Source organism: Apiospora kogelbergensis (assembly GCF_038363985.1).
Source record: "Apiospora kogelbergensis strain CBS 113332 chromosome Unknown utg000016l_segment0_segment0, whole genome shotgun sequence".
Classification (NCBI taxonomy): Eukaryota; Fungi; Ascomycota; class Sordariomycetes; order Amphisphaeriales; family Apiosporaceae; genus Apiospora; species Apiospora kogelbergensis.
Genome location: NW_027117433.1, coordinates 167,550 through 188,061, shown reverse-complemented (window position 1 = coordinate 188,061; position 20,512 = coordinate 167,550). Strand labels below are relative to the sequence as shown.

General features: G+C 54.3%; 6 protein-coding genes across 6 annotated transcripts; 4 read left to right on the top strand and 2 right to left on the bottom strand.

Moving 5' to 3' along the window:
• Positions 1-1,690: 1,690 nt before the first annotated feature.
• Positions 1,691-3,646, bottom strand: PG998_014902 (uncharacterized protein; the record flags this gene model as incomplete). The annotated part of the gene is made up of 4 exons (XM_066881718.1): positions 1,691-1,930; positions 2,016-2,177; positions 2,265-2,458; positions 2,524-3,646. Coding segments are annotated over 4 exons (1,719 nt in total), but the record flags the coding sequence as incomplete, so codon positions are not given.
• A 1,693-nt stretch (positions 3,647-5,339) lies between these two features.
• Positions 5,340-7,965, top strand: PG998_014901 (coatomer subunit beta'; the record flags this gene model as incomplete). The annotated part of the gene is made up of 2 exons (XM_066881717.1): positions 5,340-6,062; positions 6,130-7,965. The coding sequence occupies 2 exons, from the start codon at positions 5,340-5,342 to the stop codon at positions 7,963-7,965; spliced, it is 2,559 nt and encodes an 852-aa protein (XP_066723262.1).
• A 1,549-nt stretch (positions 7,966-9,514) lies between these two features.
• On the bottom strand, positions 9,515-10,695 carry PG998_014900 (Mannitol-1-phosphate 5-dehydrogenase; the record flags this gene model as incomplete). Its single annotated transcript, XM_066881716.1, is given in 2 exon segments — positions 9,515-10,278; positions 10,290-10,695. The coding sequence occupies 2 exon segments, from the start codon at positions 10,693-10,695 to the stop codon at positions 9,515-9,517; spliced, it is 1,170 nt and encodes a 389-aa protein (XP_066723261.1).
• Positions 10,696-16,757: 6,062 nt separating this feature from the next.
• Positions 16,758-17,275, top strand: PG998_014899 (uncharacterized protein; the record flags this gene model as incomplete). The annotated part of the gene is made up of 2 exons (XM_066881715.1): positions 16,758-16,813; positions 16,876-17,275. The coding sequence occupies 2 exons, from the start codon at positions 16,758-16,760 to the stop codon at positions 17,273-17,275; spliced, it is 456 nt and encodes a 151-aa protein (XP_066723260.1).
• Positions 17,276-17,970: 695 nt separating this feature from the next.
• On the top strand, positions 17,971-18,688 carry PG998_014898 (uncharacterized protein; the record flags this gene model as incomplete). Its single annotated transcript, XM_066881714.1, has 2 exons — positions 17,971-17,982; positions 18,095-18,688. The coding sequence occupies 2 exons, from the start codon at positions 17,971-17,973 to the stop codon at positions 18,686-18,688; spliced, it is 606 nt and encodes a 201-aa protein (XP_066723259.1).
• A 1,056-nt stretch (positions 18,689-19,744) lies between these two features.
• Positions 19,745-20,380, top strand: PG998_014897 (uncharacterized protein; the record flags this gene model as incomplete). The annotated part of the gene is made up of 1 exon (XM_066881713.1): positions 19,745-20,380. One exon carries the CDS (start codon positions 19,745-19,747, stop codon positions 20,378-20,380), a length of 636 nt encoding a protein of 211 aa, XP_066723258.1.
• Between the last annotated feature and the right edge of the window lie 132 nt (positions 20,381-20,512).

Below are 20,512 nucleotides of genomic sequence, written 5' to 3'. Positions count from 1 at the left end.
CTATTACGAACAACCAGAGAATTAGGCAGCATTCTATAAGCCCATAGCTGGCAAGTAGAACCGAAGTGAAAACAACACAACTGGTGTTGGTGTCGCAAGTCCCTGATGGTACAATAACATTGTCTGTGGACTCGCACAGGGCATTTGATGGTTGCATTGCTCTCCGTCGTCACAACGTCTCTGCTGGGGACGAGATGATTACCATGAGTCACCAGCTTTCCGGTTAGCGGAAGCCCTCCATAAATCACCAACTTCAGTGTAAGAGATGTTGGTCATCCCCTACTTTCCTCCCCTTGTAAGCCAGCCAACAGCCAACATCTCCCCTCCTAGACCAGTCAACATGAACAGAGAATGCGTAAGCCCCCACTTCAGGCCCGGCTATGTTTACAATTCACGAAGAGCCTCCAATAAACGTCAGAGGCTAAGTATGCCTGAATATTAGGATGTATAACCATTCCTTAGGAGCCTGATGGGCTATAAAATGACACCCAAGCCCAAACAAGATATGTTTTTTTTCTAATTTGTTGACCTTTCTTGAAAGTGCGACCAGTCACTACTCAATACTACATTCTAATTATCTACCACGACGGTGCTCAAATATACGACTAGTTGGCACATCGTTTTCGCTGGCCACGTCCCAAGCTGCATTACCTGTATCAGTCAGATTAGTGCGTATTATATCCTGTTGCATATCATCTAACTAACAGATTCAGGCCCACGCTTCGCTATGCCGGGCAACAAGTATCTGGTTTACATTGCAGGCTTAGCACGCTTTGGCATCTCCAACAATCGTTCCCTGGGGAATTCCTTCGGCCGCGTCGAGTACCATTGTGCTATTTTTGTTTTGGTAGAGAGCAATAGAAAGGCGCGTTTTTATCATATGGAGGAACACCCACCGATGAAAGTCGACCTAGTTCCTAGCTTGCTCGACTCCAAACTCAATCTCATGGTAGGTAGGCAGATTGGCAAGCTCCCGGCCGGCAAGGGTTTCCGCGAAATCGAGGCGCTTCTACGTCAGGTTCCGGCCCCAGCCGATCACAACCGTGGGAGCAGCATTGTCTGGGCGGCCGATGCGATTCGTTTGCTTCAGCGCCAACGTCCAACTCCTTGGGCAGAGGCGTTCGATGTCGAGAAATTCACGAAAAATGCCTACAATCACTTCAATCGCCCGCACGCATATGCGAGTTGGAGGACTTATGGACCATTAGCAATGAGTTAATTGAAGAGGGGAAGAAGAGGGGAAGAAGAGGGGAAGAAGAGGGAAAGAAGAAGGAAGAGAAAAAGAAGAGAAAGAAGAGAGCTCTCGGGAGCTGCTCTGAGATGCAACTATGTATTTATACAGGCAAGACACGTGACAGCCTTTCCAACACGAGGAATTTTTAATTGAATGAGGTTTTGATACGCAGCTGGAATGTGCTACTCTGCAACTACCTACAATTGCCTTTATGCACCCACTAGTGACTATCCTTCGCTAGAGCTGACCTGAGTCCAGAGCAACGACAGTTGGTGACCCCTGAGGTGCTGAGTAAGTGACATGCATCATCGCCAGCGCTTAGCGTCACAAGCTGGAGTATAACAACACAGGCGTGGAAGTGACACGCTGAGTATGCTTGAGAACTAGTGCCTAGAGCCCATTTCTTGATCGACCCACCACCTGTGTGGCTTATAAATACCCATAGATTCCGTCTCATCAGCCCCTCGAAGAGAGCTTGAGAATCCTTTCCACCGCTTTCTCTGCAACCGAGAAAATCGCACCTGTAGGGTTCGCGGTGACCATTCCAGGGAGGATACTTGCATCTACAACAAACAAGTTCTCGGTTCCATAAACCTTTGCATCACTATCAACAACAGCCTCGTTATTGTTGTTAGTTCCCATCCTCGCGGTGCCCATGAGATGAAGGCCACGGCGTGACACAACATTTATAGGAACCTAGAATCGAAGGGTTAGTCAATATGCCCCCTAAACGTTTTGCTGATAGCTGACGTCAGGGCTGAGAAAGCCCAAAGGCACTTACACTGTTCACGTAGTCTGCAACAGTCTGATCGGGTGCAGGCTTGACGAAGGTGATTTCTGGATTCGCCTTTAAAGCTGCGATCATGCGCTCACCAGAAATGACAGCGGCCTTTCTGTCATCTTCGGTCTGGAAGTATGGAATATCGGCATATGACATTGTCATCTAAGGAATGATTCAGTTCCGGGTGATCGCACCGACGACCGCTTTCGCTGGCGGGCCGAAGAAGTTAGCTGGATCAGAATATCTTACATTCGAGTTAATAGCGAGACTGCCAACAGTGGACGAGCCGCGGCCGACAAATGACGTCAATGTCAAGAGGTTGTTTGGGGGCCCAGGATTCTGTATCCTCGTCGTCCACTGAATTTGCCGTGGCGTGCCATCGGAAAACAGCGACCCTTCAAGAGTCTCCCAAGCCACTTTTTCAAAATCAGCGTTGGTTCTTGCTGGGCGTCTTCTTAGGTAGAGGTGCAGTAATCGGGGCGTATACGAGAAATAGAGAAATACGTACTAGGGCCATGGTTGTTTGGCGGACCGGCCAGCATGCCACTGCGGTTCTGCAAATATTGATCGAGATCGCTTTTCACCGGGTTGGCCCAAATGCTGTTCGACCAGTCGTAGTTTTTGACAGAGGGGTGTGATATCTGGAAGTCTGTCACTTGATGGTCTTTGAGGTTCTTCCCTACTGGCAGCTGCAGCCATTGTGCCTGTTTGATGAAGGTTGCCCCGTCGGTCGGGGAGCCCGCTACGACCTTCAGCTGATCTTCCGGGCCGATGCCGCTTCGGAGAAGAATCTTGGGCGTGCCGAAGTATCCGGCGGAAAGGACCACGCGCCCTGTCCCAGAAGTGACGTTGATCACACGGCCAGTTCCCTCGATCTCAATCCCCGTAACGCGACCGCCGTCTCTGACAACGCGGCGCACATCCGTGTCGGTCCACAAGGCAAAGTTGGGCCTCGCCGACGCGGTCTGGAGATAGGTGTCCATGGGCCCGTTGCGGTATCCGAATCGGTAGTGATAGTTGGCGTAGCTGAAAGTTCGGTTCTTCTCATCCGGCGTCTTATTCGCCGTCACATTCGTCCAGCCGGCCTTGGCCAACGCGGCAGACACCAGATTGTAGCCTTCCGGGCTGTAGAGAGTCCCGTCCGGCGAGGGGCGATCCGTCGCGGGCATCCTCGTGAAGGCACGTTCGATGGCGTCACGCATGTCGACAGATTTCCACCCCTCTGGATAGCCGTTGTCGTCAAAGTCCTTGGCCGGCGGCCGCCACCACAGGGCCGAGTTGACGGCCGTCGAGCCTCCCAGGACGCATGCGGCCGGGTTCTCGGGCTGGTCGACGCAGGTGATGTTGGCCTGGCTCGACCAGAAGTACTGCGCGAGCCCGGGGACGTCGAAGCGGGTGAGGTTGGTGCCGCGCAGCCACTCGGGCCGCCAGTTGTCGAAGGGCATCTGCGCCGTCGCCGCGTCGGGGATCCAGCGGCCGGACGACACCGGGCCCCGTTCGACGAGCAAAACGCTGTGTCCTGCCTCCGAGAGTCTGTCGCCGACTACCAGGCCTGCTGCACCCCCGCCGACTACGATGTAGTCATAGGTGGCATCCTGCTCTGGCGCAATGCCTCGCACCTGAGCGGCGCTCACTGCTCGGAAAGTTAGTAAATGTTAACTTAATAATGAGAGGAACAAAATGTTACAAGAGCACATACGTAGAAGGCAAATAGCTGACAGCGGCAACATTGATATCAGGGTCATCCTACTGTCAGAGGTGGCTCCTTTGTTTTGCGAGTTAAGTCGCCTACATACCTACACAAGAGGTGGCCACTTTTATATATTCTCCGTGTTAAGTCATGGTTGTCGCCAAGCATAGGGGCAATTTGGCGTGACTCGTACGTGTATGCTTGTTTACTTCAGCCAATTAGCAAGTTGTATGACTCTGGTAGAGCACGTTCACGACAATGCCGACAAGGGGAGTACAAGGATTGTGTGCGGGGCTGCAGGCTTCTTGCTTGTATCCCCCGACTCGCCAAGACGATTAAAGTTTACCGTCTCCTGAACAGGCACGTTTCAGTATACGGAGGCCCCTATTAGCTGATATTAGTTAGTAGTAGAGCAACACCAACAACTAATATGCCAGCAATGAGAAAACCAAAACCCAAAAGAGCCAGCAAGCGCAAGAAGACAACCTGCTGAACAAGCCCGCCGCGTCGCTTCTCAGGGCCTTTGACCGCACCTTCGACCCCGCGGGCGTCTTCAAGTTCTGGAACTCGTGGTGGCCACAGTCGGACCGGCCGCACAACCGGCGCCCGCGCGACCGCATCCTGCACCGCCTGCTCGAGCCGACGGCCCCGCTCGCCGGCCGCAGCTCAGCCCACACGCGCTGCTACCACCAAGCAGAAGCCGAGGCGGCGTCCGCCTACAGTTTCGCGGCGCTGGCGGGCCGCGCGTCGGCACCGCTTGTCCGCTGCGCGGCGGACGTCTGTCCGTCTTGTTTGGGTCCGTTCTTCTTCGACGGGGGGCCGAGGCGGGCGGGCAAGGGGTTTTATCCGTGGCCGGCAAGGGTGGGGGACGTGGTTGTCGTGTTGAGCAAGGGGGAAGGTTCCTCATCTCCTGCGGCCGGTGCCGGACGAAGAACCTTCCTCGTTACCAATGTGCGTACAGAACCAACACGAACCTTTCAGCCAGAAGAAACGGCTATCTCGATTTGCGGAGATGTTCCGAATGTACCGATGCGTAGTGTATGCAAAGCGTACGTATACCATGAGCCACCTTCTTAGAAGTGATTGCTATTGCGCAATAGAGAGGAGAAAAAGGGGCTGTCGACTTACATAAGCCCCCACAACTCCAGTGTGCTGGACATGGAGTAGTGTGGCTTGCCAACCCAGTCTTATCAGCTTCAGCCACACTGATAAGAACGAGGCTGCCAATCGAGCAAGTGAACTGGCGATTTATCTCTCGATGTGGGGCAGAACAGGGGCCAGGTTGTCGTAGTGGCCAGCCTGGGCTCTCAGCCAATTCAACGTGTCTCCAACTAATTGCAGCTGGCTTCAATCCATTGCGCTGCTGCACCCGATAATCATTGCACTGAATTGTGAATTGCTGGCCAGCGCAGCTTCATTCCTTTTCTTCCTCCAACTTACGAGCATCCCGACAGACGAATTCACGCTTGACGCAATCCCCCGGCCTGGGCTTTTTCGATGCGTCTTGGAGGATAAAGCCGGTCTCGTAATCCGTATTTCCACCACCAAACCAGCCCTCACGAAACACACCGACCCCCCGCTGCCTCATATCCAACTCATAGCATCGCCGCGCAACACCTGCGCCAGCCGCCACAATGCGTCTGGACGTCAAGCGACAGCTCTTCGCCCGCAGCGAGCGTGTGAAGGGCATCGATTTCCACCCCCAAGAGCCATGGATCCTGACCACCCTGTACTCGGGCCATGTCTACATCTGGTCTTACGAGACCCAGCAGGTCGTCAAGACCTTCGAGCTCACCGACGTCCCCGTCCGCGCCGGTCGGTTCGTGGCGCGCAAGAACTGGATCGTGTGCGGTAGCGACGACTTCCAGCTCCGCGTCTACAACTACAACACCTCCGAGAAGATCACCTCCTTCGAGGCCCACCCCGACTACATTCGTGCCATTGCCGTGCACCCGACGCAGCCCTTCGTCCTGACTGCCTCCGATGACATGACAATCAAGCTGTGGGACTGGGAGAAGGGCTGGAAGTGCGTGCAGGTCTTCGAGGGCCACAGCCACTATGTCATGGGATTGGCCATCAACCCCAAGGATACCAACACCTTCGCCTCCGCCTGCTTGGACCGAACCGTCAAGATCTGGAGCTTGGGCTCGTCCACAGCCAACTTCACCCTCGAGGCCCACGAGGCCAAGGGTGTCAATGCCGTCGATTACTACCCCCACTCCGACAAGCCATATCTCCTGACTACCTCGGACGACAGGACGGTCAAGGTCTGGGATTACACCACCAAGTCCTTAATCGCCACCCTCGAGGGCCACACTAACAACGTCTCATTTGCCATGTACCACCCAGAGCTCCCGGTAAGTCATAATGCCTGCCCCTCATATGTCGCGAGGCCAGCTAGTCTGACCGCGCATTACATTACAGATCATCATTTCGGGTTCCGAAGATGGCACCATTCGGATATGGCACGCAAACACATATAGATTCGAGCAAAGTCTCAACTATGGCCTCGAGAGAGCTTGGTGTGTCGCATACCAGAAGGGAAAGCAAGGAGTCGCCGTTGGTTTCGACGATGGCGCTGTTGTCGTCAAACTCGGTCGCGAAGAGCCGGCAGTGTCCATGGACGGATCCGGCAAGCTGATTTGGGCCCGACACAACGAGGTTGTCTCCTCGATTATCAAGGGCGGTGATGCGTCGCTCAAGGACAACGCACCTATTACTCTCCCCACCAAGGATCTCGGAACTTGCGAAGTCTACCCTCAAACCCTCATCCACTCCCCGAACGGCCGATTCGTCTCAGTATGTGGTGACGGAGAATACATTATCTACACTGCGCTCGCGTGGAGAAACAAGGCCTTCGGTTCTGCTCTGGACTTTGTCTGGGCGTCCAAGGAAAACAGCAACGACTTCGCCATTCGAGAGTCAGCCACAAGCGTCAAGGTCTACAGGAACTTTGTGGAGAAGACTGGAGGTCTCGACATCCCCTTTGCGGCTGATGGCTTGACCGGGGGTGTCTTACTGGGTGTGAAGGGCCAGGGCGGAATCTCCTTCTTCGACTGGGCAACTGGTGGCCTTGTGCGTCGTATTGAGGTTGAGCCCAAGCAGGTGTACTGGTCCGATAGCGGCGAGCTGGTAGCCCTGGCTTGCGAGGATACATGCTACGTCCTGAGGTTTTCGCGAGAGGCCTACGTCGAGGCCCTGCAAGCGGGCCAAGAAGACGAGGATGGCGTCGAGGCTGCCTTTGATGTCATCACCGACATTTCCGAGTCTGTGCGGACGGGTGAATGGATCGGCGACTGCTTCATTTACACCAACAGCACCAACCGCCTGAACTACTTGGTCGGTGACCAAACCTACACTGTGTCACATTTCGATCAAGGGATGTACATCTTGGGCTACATCCAGCGAGACTCAAGGATCTACCTTGCCGACAAGGATGTCAACGTTACTTCGTTCGCCCTGTCATTACCCGTTCTGGAATACCAGACTTTGGTACTCCGTGAGGAAATGGACGCTGCCAGTGAGCTTTTGTCCAGCATTCCCGAGAACGAGATGAACAAGATTGCCCGGTTCCTTGAGGGCCAAGGCCACAAGGAGATGGCTCTGGATGTAGCAACGGATCCGGAGCACAAGTTCGAGCTTGCCTTGAGCCTGAACCAGCTGGAGATTGCCCTGGAGCTGGCTCAGCAAGCCGATGTCGACCACAAGTGGAAGACGGTCGGCGACGCTGCCCTGGCGGGCTGGCAGTTCCCGCTAGCGATCGACTGCTTCACGAACGCCAAGGACCTCGGCTCCCTCCTCCTGATCTACACCAGCATCAACGACCGGAAGGGCCTAGCGTCGCTGGCGCAGCAGGCCGAGGAGGCGGGCGCGCACAACGTCGCCTTCACGTGCCACTGGCGGGTGGGCAACCTGGACAGCTGCATCGACATCCTGACCAAGACGGACCGCCTGACCGAGGCCGTCCTGTTCGCGCAGACGTACAAGCCCAGCGCGGCGCCGGCGTGCGTGGCCAAGTGGAAGGAGGGCCTCGAGCGCAACAAGAAGGGCCGCGTCGCCAAGATGGTCGGCGTGCCCGCCGAGGACGACGACCTCTTCCCCGAGTGGGACCAGTGGCTGGCGCTCGAGAAGAGCGGCGGCGGCGCGGCGGCGGCGGTCAATGGCACGGAGAAGACGCTCATCGACGTCGCGGAGCCTGAGGAGGCCGAGGACGAGGAGGAAGAGGACGAGGAGGAGGAAGAAGAGGAAGAGGACGAGTAGGTTGAGAGGCATAAAGTGCAAGCAAGGAGTAGAGCACGGTGTAGTTGCTCTACTAGACCTCGGCTCCGAGGGCTGCGTGCTCAGATATAGTATCAAGGCAAAACAAAAACCTTTCGATTCAAAAGGGCCGAGACAGCATTGAAGAAGACTATGGCTGATGGGAGTTCGTGGTCCATGATCTTTTTTGCCCTGTTGCCTCCCCCCTCTTGATTTCCTGCTACCAAAAAACGAATGAATAAAAAGCGAATGTTCTAGACTTTGGAGTTGCTGCGGTGTACGGGTGAGATTGATTAGAGGCCCAACGTGAGAAGACGTCAAGTGAAGCTTGGTGACCGAACCTGGACGAGATTCAGTGACCACATCAAGGGGGAACGGGATACGACACAGCCCAAACCCAACCCAATCAGGCGGGCGTCCCAACCAACCCAAGAGTCACTTGTTCCTCTCCTTTCGCTGTGGCTGTTGGGTGTGTTGTAGACTTGCCGTAGGCTTCCCACGATGAGGAAGGAAGCTAGTTACCTGGAAACAAGCACGGACTCGAATAGGAGTAGGAGGAGGTGGTGATGATGATGGGAAGAGCAGCAGCTTGCTTGCTTGCTCCTTTGCTTCTCCCTCTCCGTCTGCGCCCAAGCCTAACCCATCCAAACAAATCTCTCTATACCCAACTCGACACACCCGTGCGGAGGATGACCGGGCTTGGATCTGTGCCGCCGGCTTGCTGGACTGGTTCGTTCGCTGCCGAAACCACGTGATTGTTGGGAGAGTGAATGCGACATAGAAGGCGAAGTGCGGCTGGCTTGCTTGTTGGTGTGTGTAAAGTACGTGCATAACTCGAGGGATATCAGCTGATGCATTCTAGCTTAAGGATTCTTCGGTTCTCGGGTAGAAGGCCAAACCTGTCGTAGATGTTGCTGATTTGGGGGTTGCAGAAGATTGCCGTCTTCTCGTTCTGCTCCGGCATATCACGAGATGGTTGGTCCGGGTAGTAAGTAGCTATGAGAACTTAAACAGCTTGGTTGGACCAGCGCTGGGTTGCTAGAGACGAAGTAAGCCAGCGCAAATATCAAACGACGCAGATAGAAAATGAGTATTGGATATTGCAGTGTCAAATCACTTGAGGGGAGCGAGGAGAGATGTTTCGTTATCATGTTTCAATTTTTGATAAGACCTGGCACGCATCTTTAGGAGAGTGCAGAAACCTTTTTAGCCGAATCTATTTGCACGAAACCCGTGGTACCGTGAGCCTGTAGTAATGCCGGGGCCCAAACACCTAGAAGACAGAGCATGAGGAAGTTGTCTGTCTTGCTTAGGTATCATAAAATCACAAACGCCAATGTCCATGCCCTTCTTGACTCCCTTAGTCGCATGCGCGCCTCGCTGAACAGGCGACAGTGCAGAACCCGTAGAAATCAAATGTCGTAAAGTCGTAATAATGAGGAAAAGGTGGAAGTCGAAGAATCGAAGGTGGAGAAGTAGAAAAGGTGGTGCAGTTTGTGGGGTGACAAGAAATATCCACATAACCACAAGTCTACTGTAACGTCTCCATAATCTAATCACGACTGTCGGCCTGAACCTTTTCCACGATCTGAACGACGTGGGGGTACAGCTTGTCCGAGGTGGTCAGGCCGCAGACCTGGGTGACGACACCGTGGGCATCGTTCTCGGCCATGATCTTGGCCAGCTCCTTGCTCTCGTCATCACCCTCGATGTCCTGGAAGCGGAAGGCCATCTCGGCGGCACCAAGAAGGGCCTCGACGGAGTAACCCTTCTCGGCCAGCTCGGCGGCAGGGGAGATGAAGCGCTCCTTTCGGCTCAGCTTGCGCATGGGGGCACGGCCGACACGCTCGACCTTGTCAGCCAAGTGAGGGTTGCTGATGCGCAGAATGATCTTCTGCTTGTAGGCCTCCTGCTCGGCGGCGGGGATGCCGTGCTTCTCGACGATGAGCTTGCTGGTCTCATCCAGAGCGGCGGAGACGATGGCCTTGATCTCCTTGTCGCGGAGGGCATCGTCGACGGTCTCCTTCTGTCTGTTGTAGCCGTGGTAGGCGGCGGTGGCGTGGCCAGTGTTGACGGTGAACAGTTTGCGCTCGATGTAGGGCAGCAGGTTGTCGACCCACTTGATACCGTCGATGGTGGGGATGGCGTGGGAGTCGAAGGGAGTGCTCTCAACGACCCACTCGTAGAACTTCTCGAGTGTCACGTCGAGGCCAGCATCCGCCTTCTGAGCCGGGACGATACGGTCGATAGCCGAGTTAGCGTAGGCGGCACGGAGGTGGTGGTCCTCCAGTCGGTGCTCGGGGTGTGCTTGGGGTCCTTGATGTGACCGGCGAGGGTGTCGGTGGCGCCGATGGCGTTTTCGCAGGCAATGACGGCCAGAGGCTGCAGGTCGTGGGAGCGCTGGTCGATGCCCTTGGCAATGACGGGGGCGATGAACTTGAGGATGTTGGGACCGACGGAGCAGGTGACCACATCGGCAGTGGCGATCTCGTGGATCAGCTCGGGCTCGTTGTATTTGGAGTTGATGGCACGGTAGTTTGTGATTGTCTTGACATCGGTGCCCTCGGTGCCGACTTCGATGACCTTGTAAGAGGGGGTAGCGTTCAGCTTGTTGACGAGATCGTCCATGACATCGGCGAAGACAACTTCGTAGCCGGACTCATGAAGGAAGCAGGCGACGAAGCCGCGGCCAATGTTGCCGGAGCCGAAGTGAACAGCCTTCTTGCCAGGCATGATGAAGGTTCGTGTGTGGTGGTTTGGTAAGGTTGGGTGGAGGTGTTGTGGTGGGCGAGCTTTCAGAAGAGGAAGCTCAAGTTGACGAGGTGGGATGATGGTAGATGGGAGGATCAAAAGTAGAGAGAGAGTGAGGCAGTATAAATAATACACGATCAAACTTCTCGGTGGATGGTATAGTGATGATCAAGAGTGAGAAGTGGGTAGATTGTTGGATGTCGAAGTAGAGGTGGAGAATGAAGTCAGTAGAGTGGACGGGAAGAAAGGTGGGAATGGGGAGATTTATATCCAGAGGCGGCACGATCGATGGTGAGGGAACAATCGAAATCGGGATTGCATTCAGTGAGTGACAAGTGAGTGTACACTGAGTAGGAGCAGTGGGTGTGTGTAATGTTGGGGAGGGGCAGCAGAGCAGGAGCAGGGGGGCAGGCATCCAGCATGTACTCCAGGTACTGCTAGACTGTAACTGCAACTCGCTGCACTGATGACGGATCTAGGGGACCGATGGGCAAGGGAGTCCCGAGTGAGCAGCAGGAGGAGTCCACAATGATGCAAGTACCTACAGAAGGGAGGGCCCTGATTCGTGGATGCCGTTTGTTGCTTGCTGCTTGGGTTGGCAAGGTTGGGCAGCGTGTCTCATTGGCCAGCACGCCAAAAGCAGGCCAATAATAGACGCCCGCTGATTCCGTCAGTGAATGGTTTGAGCCTGTCGTCATGCAACGCAATGCTACCGAACTATCTTCTTTGCTCATCCTTGGCAAACCCCCATTAGCAGTTAGCTTGGGGTGCTAGGGGTGTCAGACAACACAACAGTCCAGCCATGCCAGCCCGTGCCAGCCAGCATTGCCAGCATTGCCAGCCTGCACGCCTGCACGCCTGGCCAGCCCTCCAGCCCGAGCACCCACTGTAATAACGGGCCTTTTTGAACGGCCCTTCACCTCAGGTCAGTGGCTTTTTACGCTTTTACTGCGCAACATGGTACCATCTCACCACCCGTTGCTGCTACAAGCCACTCTGCATCAGGCAACCGACAGCTGACAGAGGCATTTATTTCCCTGCTACAGCACTCGCCTTGTTCGCTTTGCGAGATTAGCCCGTAAAAACCTGCCCATGTTGCCGAATTGTTGCCATGGACGTTGTTGACTCATCGAGGCAATTTCGGAGTTCTCATTTTTCTACCGGTTTCCAAAGGAAACCCAACTTCCCTCCCCTTTGAGGTGCATCGTCAACAGTCAAATTGATCGATCCATGGGAAGCGGAGCTCGTTTGTCAGGAAACTGTAGTCGTGACTGGCCTAAACGGACATGCTGGCCTTTTTTGGGGCCTTTTTTTTAACGTTCCACTGCATTCTTCCCCTACTCCGACCTGCTCCTTCCCCAATAGAGAATCTACCTCCAGCTGCTGCTCCAGCGTGTGCCAGACGTTTCTGCAGAGCCCACTTGCCCCCCCCTCAATCCAATAGCGCCAATTCCAATTCCACCCGACCAAGCCAAGCCAAGGATGAGGCCACGATGTTCGGGGTACGATAATCGAACCCAAACACATCGTCATCGCTTCCTTTTTTTCGAGCTTCTTTTCTTTTTCACTTCGGCCCCAGGCGGTCAAGCGCCGCACCTACCCCGGCTCCCGAAAGATCGTCACCCTGCATCAACAAAAATCCACGACAATGCCCAAACTCACGAGCCGTTGAGAAAAAACAAGCCTCGGCCTTTACTGCTAACCCATTCAACATGATCGTGCAATTCGTCGCTGATCAGTCGCCAAGCGCGGCTATCCCATTCAAAAAGGGTTGCGCTGGAAACGCCCGTTCCGTGTGTGGCTGGAAGCTTGAAGCGTGCAATATCTTGAATCTTTTGGAATAACCCTAACCGGACCCCTAAGGTAGGTAGGGACTGTAAGCCGAAAGAGTCTGGGGAACCGTGTATCTTGGATTCTTGCTTGCCCCGAACTTTTGCTTCAGATTCTCCGGGGGAAATGCTGCGGCCGGATGGATCATGACGGCTGCAACCTGCAATGCTGACTCGCCCGTCTCTCAAGCCGTTGCGCCATAATGTAACCCGGTGACCGCAGCACTATCATATGGACGACCAGTTTGCTACGCTAGGACGGACAAGCTGCAGGTAGGGTCGCGGAGTATGGTCCTTCCAATTTGATGTGTTGGGCGGGCTGTTACTTAATCGTCGGGGGGAGCAGGAGGCAGAGACCACCGGACTTGGACTTGGGTATCAAATAGCCCGCTCCACTTCGCTATCATGGCCAGGCGTCGTGATAGACTTTGCATGAGACATGAAACTACAGGACACAGCACGCACACAGCCAGCACAGTCAACAGACGGCGGCTATGATGGCTGCGATGGTGAGACGGACCAACAAGCCCGGACCCGACACACGCACACGCACGCCTCGTTGTTCTCTCGCTCCCGTCTTGGAATCCCGCCTCGGGATCAAAACATGGCAATCTGATCCGACCATGGTAATCCTACTTTCGCCTTTTGACGTTATCTCTGTCGGTCCTCTTGTCCCTGACAATCATGATACGAATGGGGAATTGTCGCGGCTGTCGACTGCCGCTCTGAGGCCGTCGTCCCAAACACGGCCTGGGATCACCCCTCAATTCTCACCCTCCACTGCCCCTCAATCTGGGGGCACCCCCTGTCGATGACCTCACAGAGCATGACCTAAAGTCAATCCGCCAGTCTGACGACAAGTCTCCATGTCACCATGCATCTAAACTGCCTACAAACGTTGGCCACAATCTCACACAATGCGGCTCGGATCCATCTTCAATTCCCATCTGGTCCGTCTTGGCTTTGTTCGGAACAGATACTGGCAGATGCACACAGCAACCTTCGTACCTGTGCATTTCCGAAATGTGACGGCCAGTAGCCGTCCTCACTAATCAATCTGCCAAGCGTCTCACGCCAATCTTCCGCACCGATTCAACAAACACAATATCGAATCATGTTTCATCATATCGCCTTGATTAAACAAACATTTGCGAGCCTTGGATTTTATAAGAGTATCGTTTGATTGAAGGTACGAACAGCCCCATTTCATTGCCTGGAGCGGGCATTTGCAGCCGTCGGCGACGGCGGTATTCCCACGTTTCTGTCCTCCACCCCCAGAATTTTGCTGCTGCATGGCAAGAACAGTGGAGGGAGAGAAACGCTGGGGGCGGGCTTTCCAGTGGGCGGACTACTACTGGCGAACGTCTGTCGCACCGTTTTGGAGACCGCTGGTGGTGCGCCCCGCACACCACAAATTCTCCTCTTCCTCCACTGTAGCGCCTTTCCGTTCGCCCAGCCAGGCTTGACAGTGGCTGGTGGCTCTAGTGGTTACAGCGTTGACGCAACGAAGTTGACAATCACCGATCCCACGATGCACCGTATTTCCTCCCACAATGAACTGGCCAGACGCGTCAGCTTCTCGCTGCCAGCTCCCTTGCCTTACGGTACACAAGGCTGTTGGTTTACAGTTGGCTTTACTTGGTTGGTCCCCTTCTTGGCCTCACTCAAGTCTTGGTCCGCTGAGCCTCAATCATCCATCAGGTCAGCAGGGTTGGGCTGTCTTGCAAGCTGCAGGCTATCTCGAAATGTCTCGACTAAAACTTTCTTCTTCGACCATCTTGTCTCTTCCTATCGAAAAGCAATCAAGTCGGACACATTGTCGGGCTCGACCGTTCGATCTCACGATGTTTCTCACGATTCTTGGCGCTTAGTCGCCAACCGGCGGACTTGGGCCGATACCCATGCATCGTCCCCTTTTCTCTTTTGTCTTTAACGAACTTCGCCACTGCATCGCCTACATCGTGACATTCTGAGCGGTCTGGCCCTTTCTGTTATCAACCGCCCACTCTTTTCTGACAAGGAGAGCAAAGATTTTCCGAACGATGATAAATCGGCAAGTAAATGCCAGAAGCTCCAGATGATATCACGCCCTTCTGTCCGCAAGTGCCGCAACACAATACTCCGACACACGTGGGTTCCGTTTAGCCAAACTCCTGCTTTTCATCGTGATCCAGGTTGGCAGCAAACATATCCAAGTCATGACCCGACAGCCTCCACTTGAGCGCGTTCCTTGTTTCAGCTCCACTCACACTGTCTTGGTGCTTGGCTTGTCCAGCCACGAAGGTTCACATGTCGCTTCACGATAGCCCAGCTTAGTCGACGATCAACAGTCGCCCTTCCATTGGCCAGTATCAGTCGAGTATAATGCGCATTTTCCACAGGTGGACTACTCTAGCCTGCATCCCGGCCTATTGGCGCGCGATAACCAGTGACTATCAATTTGGCAACACATTCTTTGTCACGGCGGGCTATGCGGACAGCTAGGATGCAGATGCAGTTGAAATTTGGCTGGGGTTGACTGCAAAGTCTCGGGCCCAAGCGAAACCTCCCTTCCTTAATCAGGTATCCGAAAACTGGTGGACACGATGCTGGAGTAAACTTGTCTCGTAAGCATCGGCTTTTCCGGGCCGCTGGGAAATTTTGAGATATTTATTTCCGGCTCGCCAAAGTATGGCAATCCCTTCGTGATATTCATGCCCTCCCTGCCCGATGCGAAAGCAGACGGGCATGCAGCAGCCCCTGGAGTATGCATCTGACAAAACCGCAGTTGAGCCGAGAGCACCCGTCCTCATCACATGGATTTATCTGTTTCCTTTTCTCCAAATGGCGAAGGGGCCTTCCTGGCACACACCAGGACGTGTCAGCGGGGCGAGCTCGGTGGAAAACGGCAAATGCCAGTTCGGCGGCCGGGGCCCTTTAGCCGGCTCATTCTCCCCTATCGTGAGCAGGGTGGGGCCGGTTTGACCCGACCCGCTTACTCGAGCTCCTCGGCTAACGGTTAACCCTATCTTTAGATTCCAGATAAGTCTTTGCTGTTCATCCACATCTACGGACTTACCCATGATCGTGACCCTTCTTACCGCTACCCTCCAAGGGTCCAAAGGGGAAGGGGTCACACGCGAAGTCGTGATCAAGTGTTGTTAGGTTGAAACGCAGCGCCGCGGGATTTTCCGGCGGCCTGGGCTTTTTGTTCCTGAACATTGATCTACCGGTCCTCTTCCTCTTCTTTGGACAGTCGTTCCATGAAGTTTCCGGGCTTACCTGTCGGCATATATCCCTCAGATCAGTGGCACAAAGAGCTTGACGCTATGGCCCAAGCCATAGCCGTACAACGCTGCCGCAATCAGACTTGAACATGACTTTGAACAAGATATCATCGTATCACTCTTTGATTCACGGCTCGAGGTTAAGCTGGCCCTGATGAAAGTCGGGGCAAGCTTTCTCCCCAGCATCACGGGAAAGAGTTTCTCCTGATCCTCTCAATCGTTGCCCGTCGCCAAACCCCCCGTACCGAGTCCAAGTCCTTTTCTCCTATGACGGAACTGTCTTGTCTCGAGAATCAGATACCTTACCTCATTTCGTGTCTCGTCCTTCAGGATTAGAAGTTATGTGATCTAGACTTCCGGTACTTCGCCTTCTAATACAATAGAACCAAACGTTAGCAAGTTGGGAGACCAGTCTCCTTTGCTTATTCTTTTCTTCGGTTTCATATCGAGCTCTCAACCCAACAGGAAAGAGATGGGTTCTCTGATAAGAAACTTGGAGAAATCGAACCCCAAGCCATACTTCTCTTGAGCCCCAATTCGACTTCGGTCAGATTCAATGTCTCATCGGAAGAGTAGACACAATGTGATGCGCCACAGTTAGCTCTATGAATACATGCAACGTAGGCGCAGTAATCGTGAGGCTGCTACACATAGGGGACCGGCCTGCACAAAAGGCTGATGATACTCAACGGGCATCGATTCTCTATTGGGAAGGACCTGGGGCACGCCCTCGTCTTCCTGCGCAACCAGAAGAGGCCGCTGCGGTTGCGGGTAGATGCCATCTACATCAACCAACAGGACCTCCCGGGGGAGCAACTCCCAGCTCCAGATCATGCAACACATCTATCTGAGAGCCAAGAGCGTCCTCGTTTGGCTCGGACAGGACTTCCAGGTAGACTCAGGCATCTTTGGTTTCCTTCCGAAGCACCAAACACAACCCCCGCCGACAATGATGAAGAAGGCTCCCACCCGATACAAGGCCCAATCTTCCCTACAACGATCGGGGTAAGCGGCGCAAGGCAGAAAAGATTGGCGAAGAGACTCTATAGGAATTAGTACCGGCAGAGGCTCTGGATCATCCAGGAGATTGTCCACGCCTACCAATTGGTTGTCTGTTTCGGCAGCTCGACCCGCCTGGATTGGGAGACGTTCATGCGGGTTGTCATGAAGCACGAGACCTGCCAGGACGGACCTGGCCGCCTGTATCGTCTTCGAATGGAGGTAGCGGCGGGTAGCTCCACGCTGCAAGCTCTTCTGTTCAAGCACGGCGACGCCGTATGCGCGGAGCCGAGGGACAAGATCTACGGCCTGAAGGGCCTGGCCGCCGACGCCGACGACCTCCCCATGGATTACAGAAAGCCCTTCATGAAAATCTGGAGAGATGTAATAATGTTCGTCAACAAGAAGAAAACACTCGCGGAAACGGACATCATGTCCTTTGGTGCCTTGGCCATGGTCAGCGCTTGATTAGGTAACAAGTCTCACAGTCCTGCATGTCACAGTCCTGCATGTCTTCAGTGATCTCTGTTGAAATCTGCCATATAACCAACCGCATCAATGATTGATCCCTGTTTTGAGGTGCTTGGAGCATCATTGCTAGATGTTGGGGGCCATAGGGGCATATCGCGGTTCAAAGGGGTTCGACTACAGCAACTGACCTCGCTGAAGCGGTCAGCACTCGTCCGCGGGTTCCAGGCACGGGCTACTAAAGTTGTGTCTCCAGGGAATTAATTCCTAAGTTCAATCCCTGGGCCTTCGTTGCAGGGCATGACGAGGCATGTCAGACATACCGGCAAATCCGGAGTCGCAATTGCCCAAGGGGACTTTGGCCAATCGGTATCTAGAAGGCCGCAAAGCATGCCAAGTCACACATCCCGCTTCTCCTATGTAATCATGCCCACCTTATTCAATCACCGGATGTAAGACCACTCCACTCCAGCCAGTTGTCGTTAGGAACCATGCTTTGTCAGACAGCAGATGCAGAGACGACTTCCGTAATACGAGTTGGAGGCTTACCAAAGAGTACTTAACCATAAACCCCCTTCTACTTCAAAGACTAAGCAATGATTACCGGCCGAAATATGAGCCTCCTCGTGGCTCAAACTAACTTTCTTCAACTTTTGCGTCTTATTACTCCATGGATATGACTCAACCAGGCCATCATGGCGCTCTCAGTACGACTGAGCAGTTGTTGCCACTGGGTGTTTTCAAGGCACGTCTCCGAGTTACATTGATCAGGCCTCGTAAGGCGGGCAAGCTCCAAATTTGCTGACCCGAACGAAGTAGGGCGTCATCTGGGGACTCTTTGCCCTCTGTGCCATCTCGTTGTGCGGCCGACTGAGCATCCGGATTGTCTGCTTTCGAAAGCTGTTCGCCGAGGATTACCTGATGGTGGCAGTTTTGGGGGTGATGCTGGCCAACGCCATCCTCTGCCAAACCCAGCTGGATCTGCTGTACGTCATCGAGGCGATCGGGAACCAAGGAAAGGAGGCCCGGCCGCCGCCGACCTTTGCCGAGGATGTCACCCAGGCCACCCACGCGGCTCTCGCCGGCGGCCTCGTCTGCATGGTGGGCATCTGGGCCGTCAAGTACAACTTCCTCCTGTTTTTCTACCGTCTCGGATCGCGCCTCCGGCCGTACCGCATCTTCTGGTGGGTCGTGGTCGCGACCACCACGGCGTGCTTCGCGGTCCTCCTCGGCTTGTACGATTACCAATGCACAAGCACTTCGGTGGACAAGATCCGGGGGACATGTGCTACTAAGGAAAACGTGGACATGGATTCGGGCTACACGATTCTGAATTGCACCGTCGACATTTTCACGGATGTCATCAGTAAGTCTATGCCCATCTCGGTTCTGGTTCCTTTGGACCGTGACTAATCGTGATACGCTACAACTAACACCAATACCTCAGTCATCATTTTCCCTCTGACTATTGTATGGCGAGTCCGCATCAGCACTGGCAAGAAGATCATGTTGGCCTGTCTCTTCTCGATGGTGCTGTTTACCGTTGCCATCACACTTCGCAGGGCAACAACTCCCCCCGGCAGGGTGACTCCAGACAACATGCGAACGCAGAATCTTGGCTGGGTTTGGTTCTGGTGGTCAACGGAACTCGCCACTTGTTAGTAGATCCCCAATGGCTATCTTGGGTATTCAGTTATTGAGTATCCTCTTCCGGTTAACTTGCCTCCCTTCAAACCAGTCACTCACTCATCGACTTCAATCTAGCATTCTTCATTTCTTGCATATCTTCCTTCCGTTCACTGTTTGTGCAGATGGATAGCACTAGGCGTCCACAGCCATTGCTGCACCGACAAGGTGCCTCACGACCCAAGCGACGGCTCCAAGACACGCTCTTAGCCACAGTACTCAGCCTGGAAGGAGCTGCACGGCCCGACCTCGAGGAGTATTCGTTGACTTCGGAGACCCCCTCCCGCCATACGAGTGTGGGTGGCAGTACTGAAGACGATGGCGGGACTTCTGCCCATTTCCAATCCAATCCAATCCACACTCGGTCAACACAGAACCAAGCCTATCCTCAGCCATGAAAGTACAAGGCAGGACGGAGAATGTGTTCTGACCTTACTTTTAGATAATGTGTGGCGGATAAGAGGAGATTTTCGCTTTCCACGACTGAGTTTTTACGGAGTGAACAGGAAGTGATTGATGAGTACTAAATCAAATTTGTTACCTCATGTGAGTGGAAACCATTCAACTTAATGCCTGCCCTAGAAAACTCATCAGTTTCCAACAGTAACCTGTGAAGATTCTTGTTCTATTTAAGCAACAAGTCGATCGGTCTTCTTTCCGGCTCTTGTGTTTCCGTTCTCGCCAACAAAACTCTCAGCGACAACCAACAAAAGCACTTTCACGAGACAAGACCCGAAACTCAAACCAATCAGCACCCCAGAAGAAGACGTACACAAACCGACAATGTTTCCACTCTTCGATCGCTTCTTCGACGCCAACGCTTGTGCCACTGCAGCCAAGATCCCCAACATGAGCTGCACCGAAATCACCCTCCCAAACAGCAGCCGAGCCGCCATCCTCCTGCCCACCAACGCGACCACCATCCACCAGCAGAAAGACAACGGCCCCGGCAAGCAGCTGCAGCTGGCGAGCTACTACCCCGGCGACCCGGGCCAGCCGCCCATCACCGAGTGCGCGGCGGGCGGCTACTTCAACGACGACGACGGGGACGACGGGGACCTGGCGGCGACGGGGGCCGACTGCTACGCCATCCGGTGGTGGGCGCAGACCAACGTGGGCTTCTGGACGCTGACGCCCGACAACCTGCGCGCCGACCCGTGGACCGTCTTCGTCACGCACGGGGACTGCACCGTGCTCGCCTCGATCCCGGCCGACCAGAAGACGCCCAACTGGCCCATCTACGTCGGCGACCAGGACCTCGATAACATCCTCGACACCGTCCTCACCCGCTTCATGGATAACGATGGCAAGGTCCAGGCCGACGGCGTGATCAACTGTCCTACCTCGGACGGTAAGGGAGGCTTGGATATGGTGGAGACGACGTTCTGGATCCGAAGCTCAAAGGGCATCATCACGTAAAGGGGGCGGTGATGGGCTTTGCGCATGCGTGCACAAACCTGGTGGTGCCGATGGTGTCCTCAGACGGTTACTTCTTCTCAAGGACGCTTAGCATCTCAGTATGTAGGTGTACCTGATGACGCTGCCGCCGGC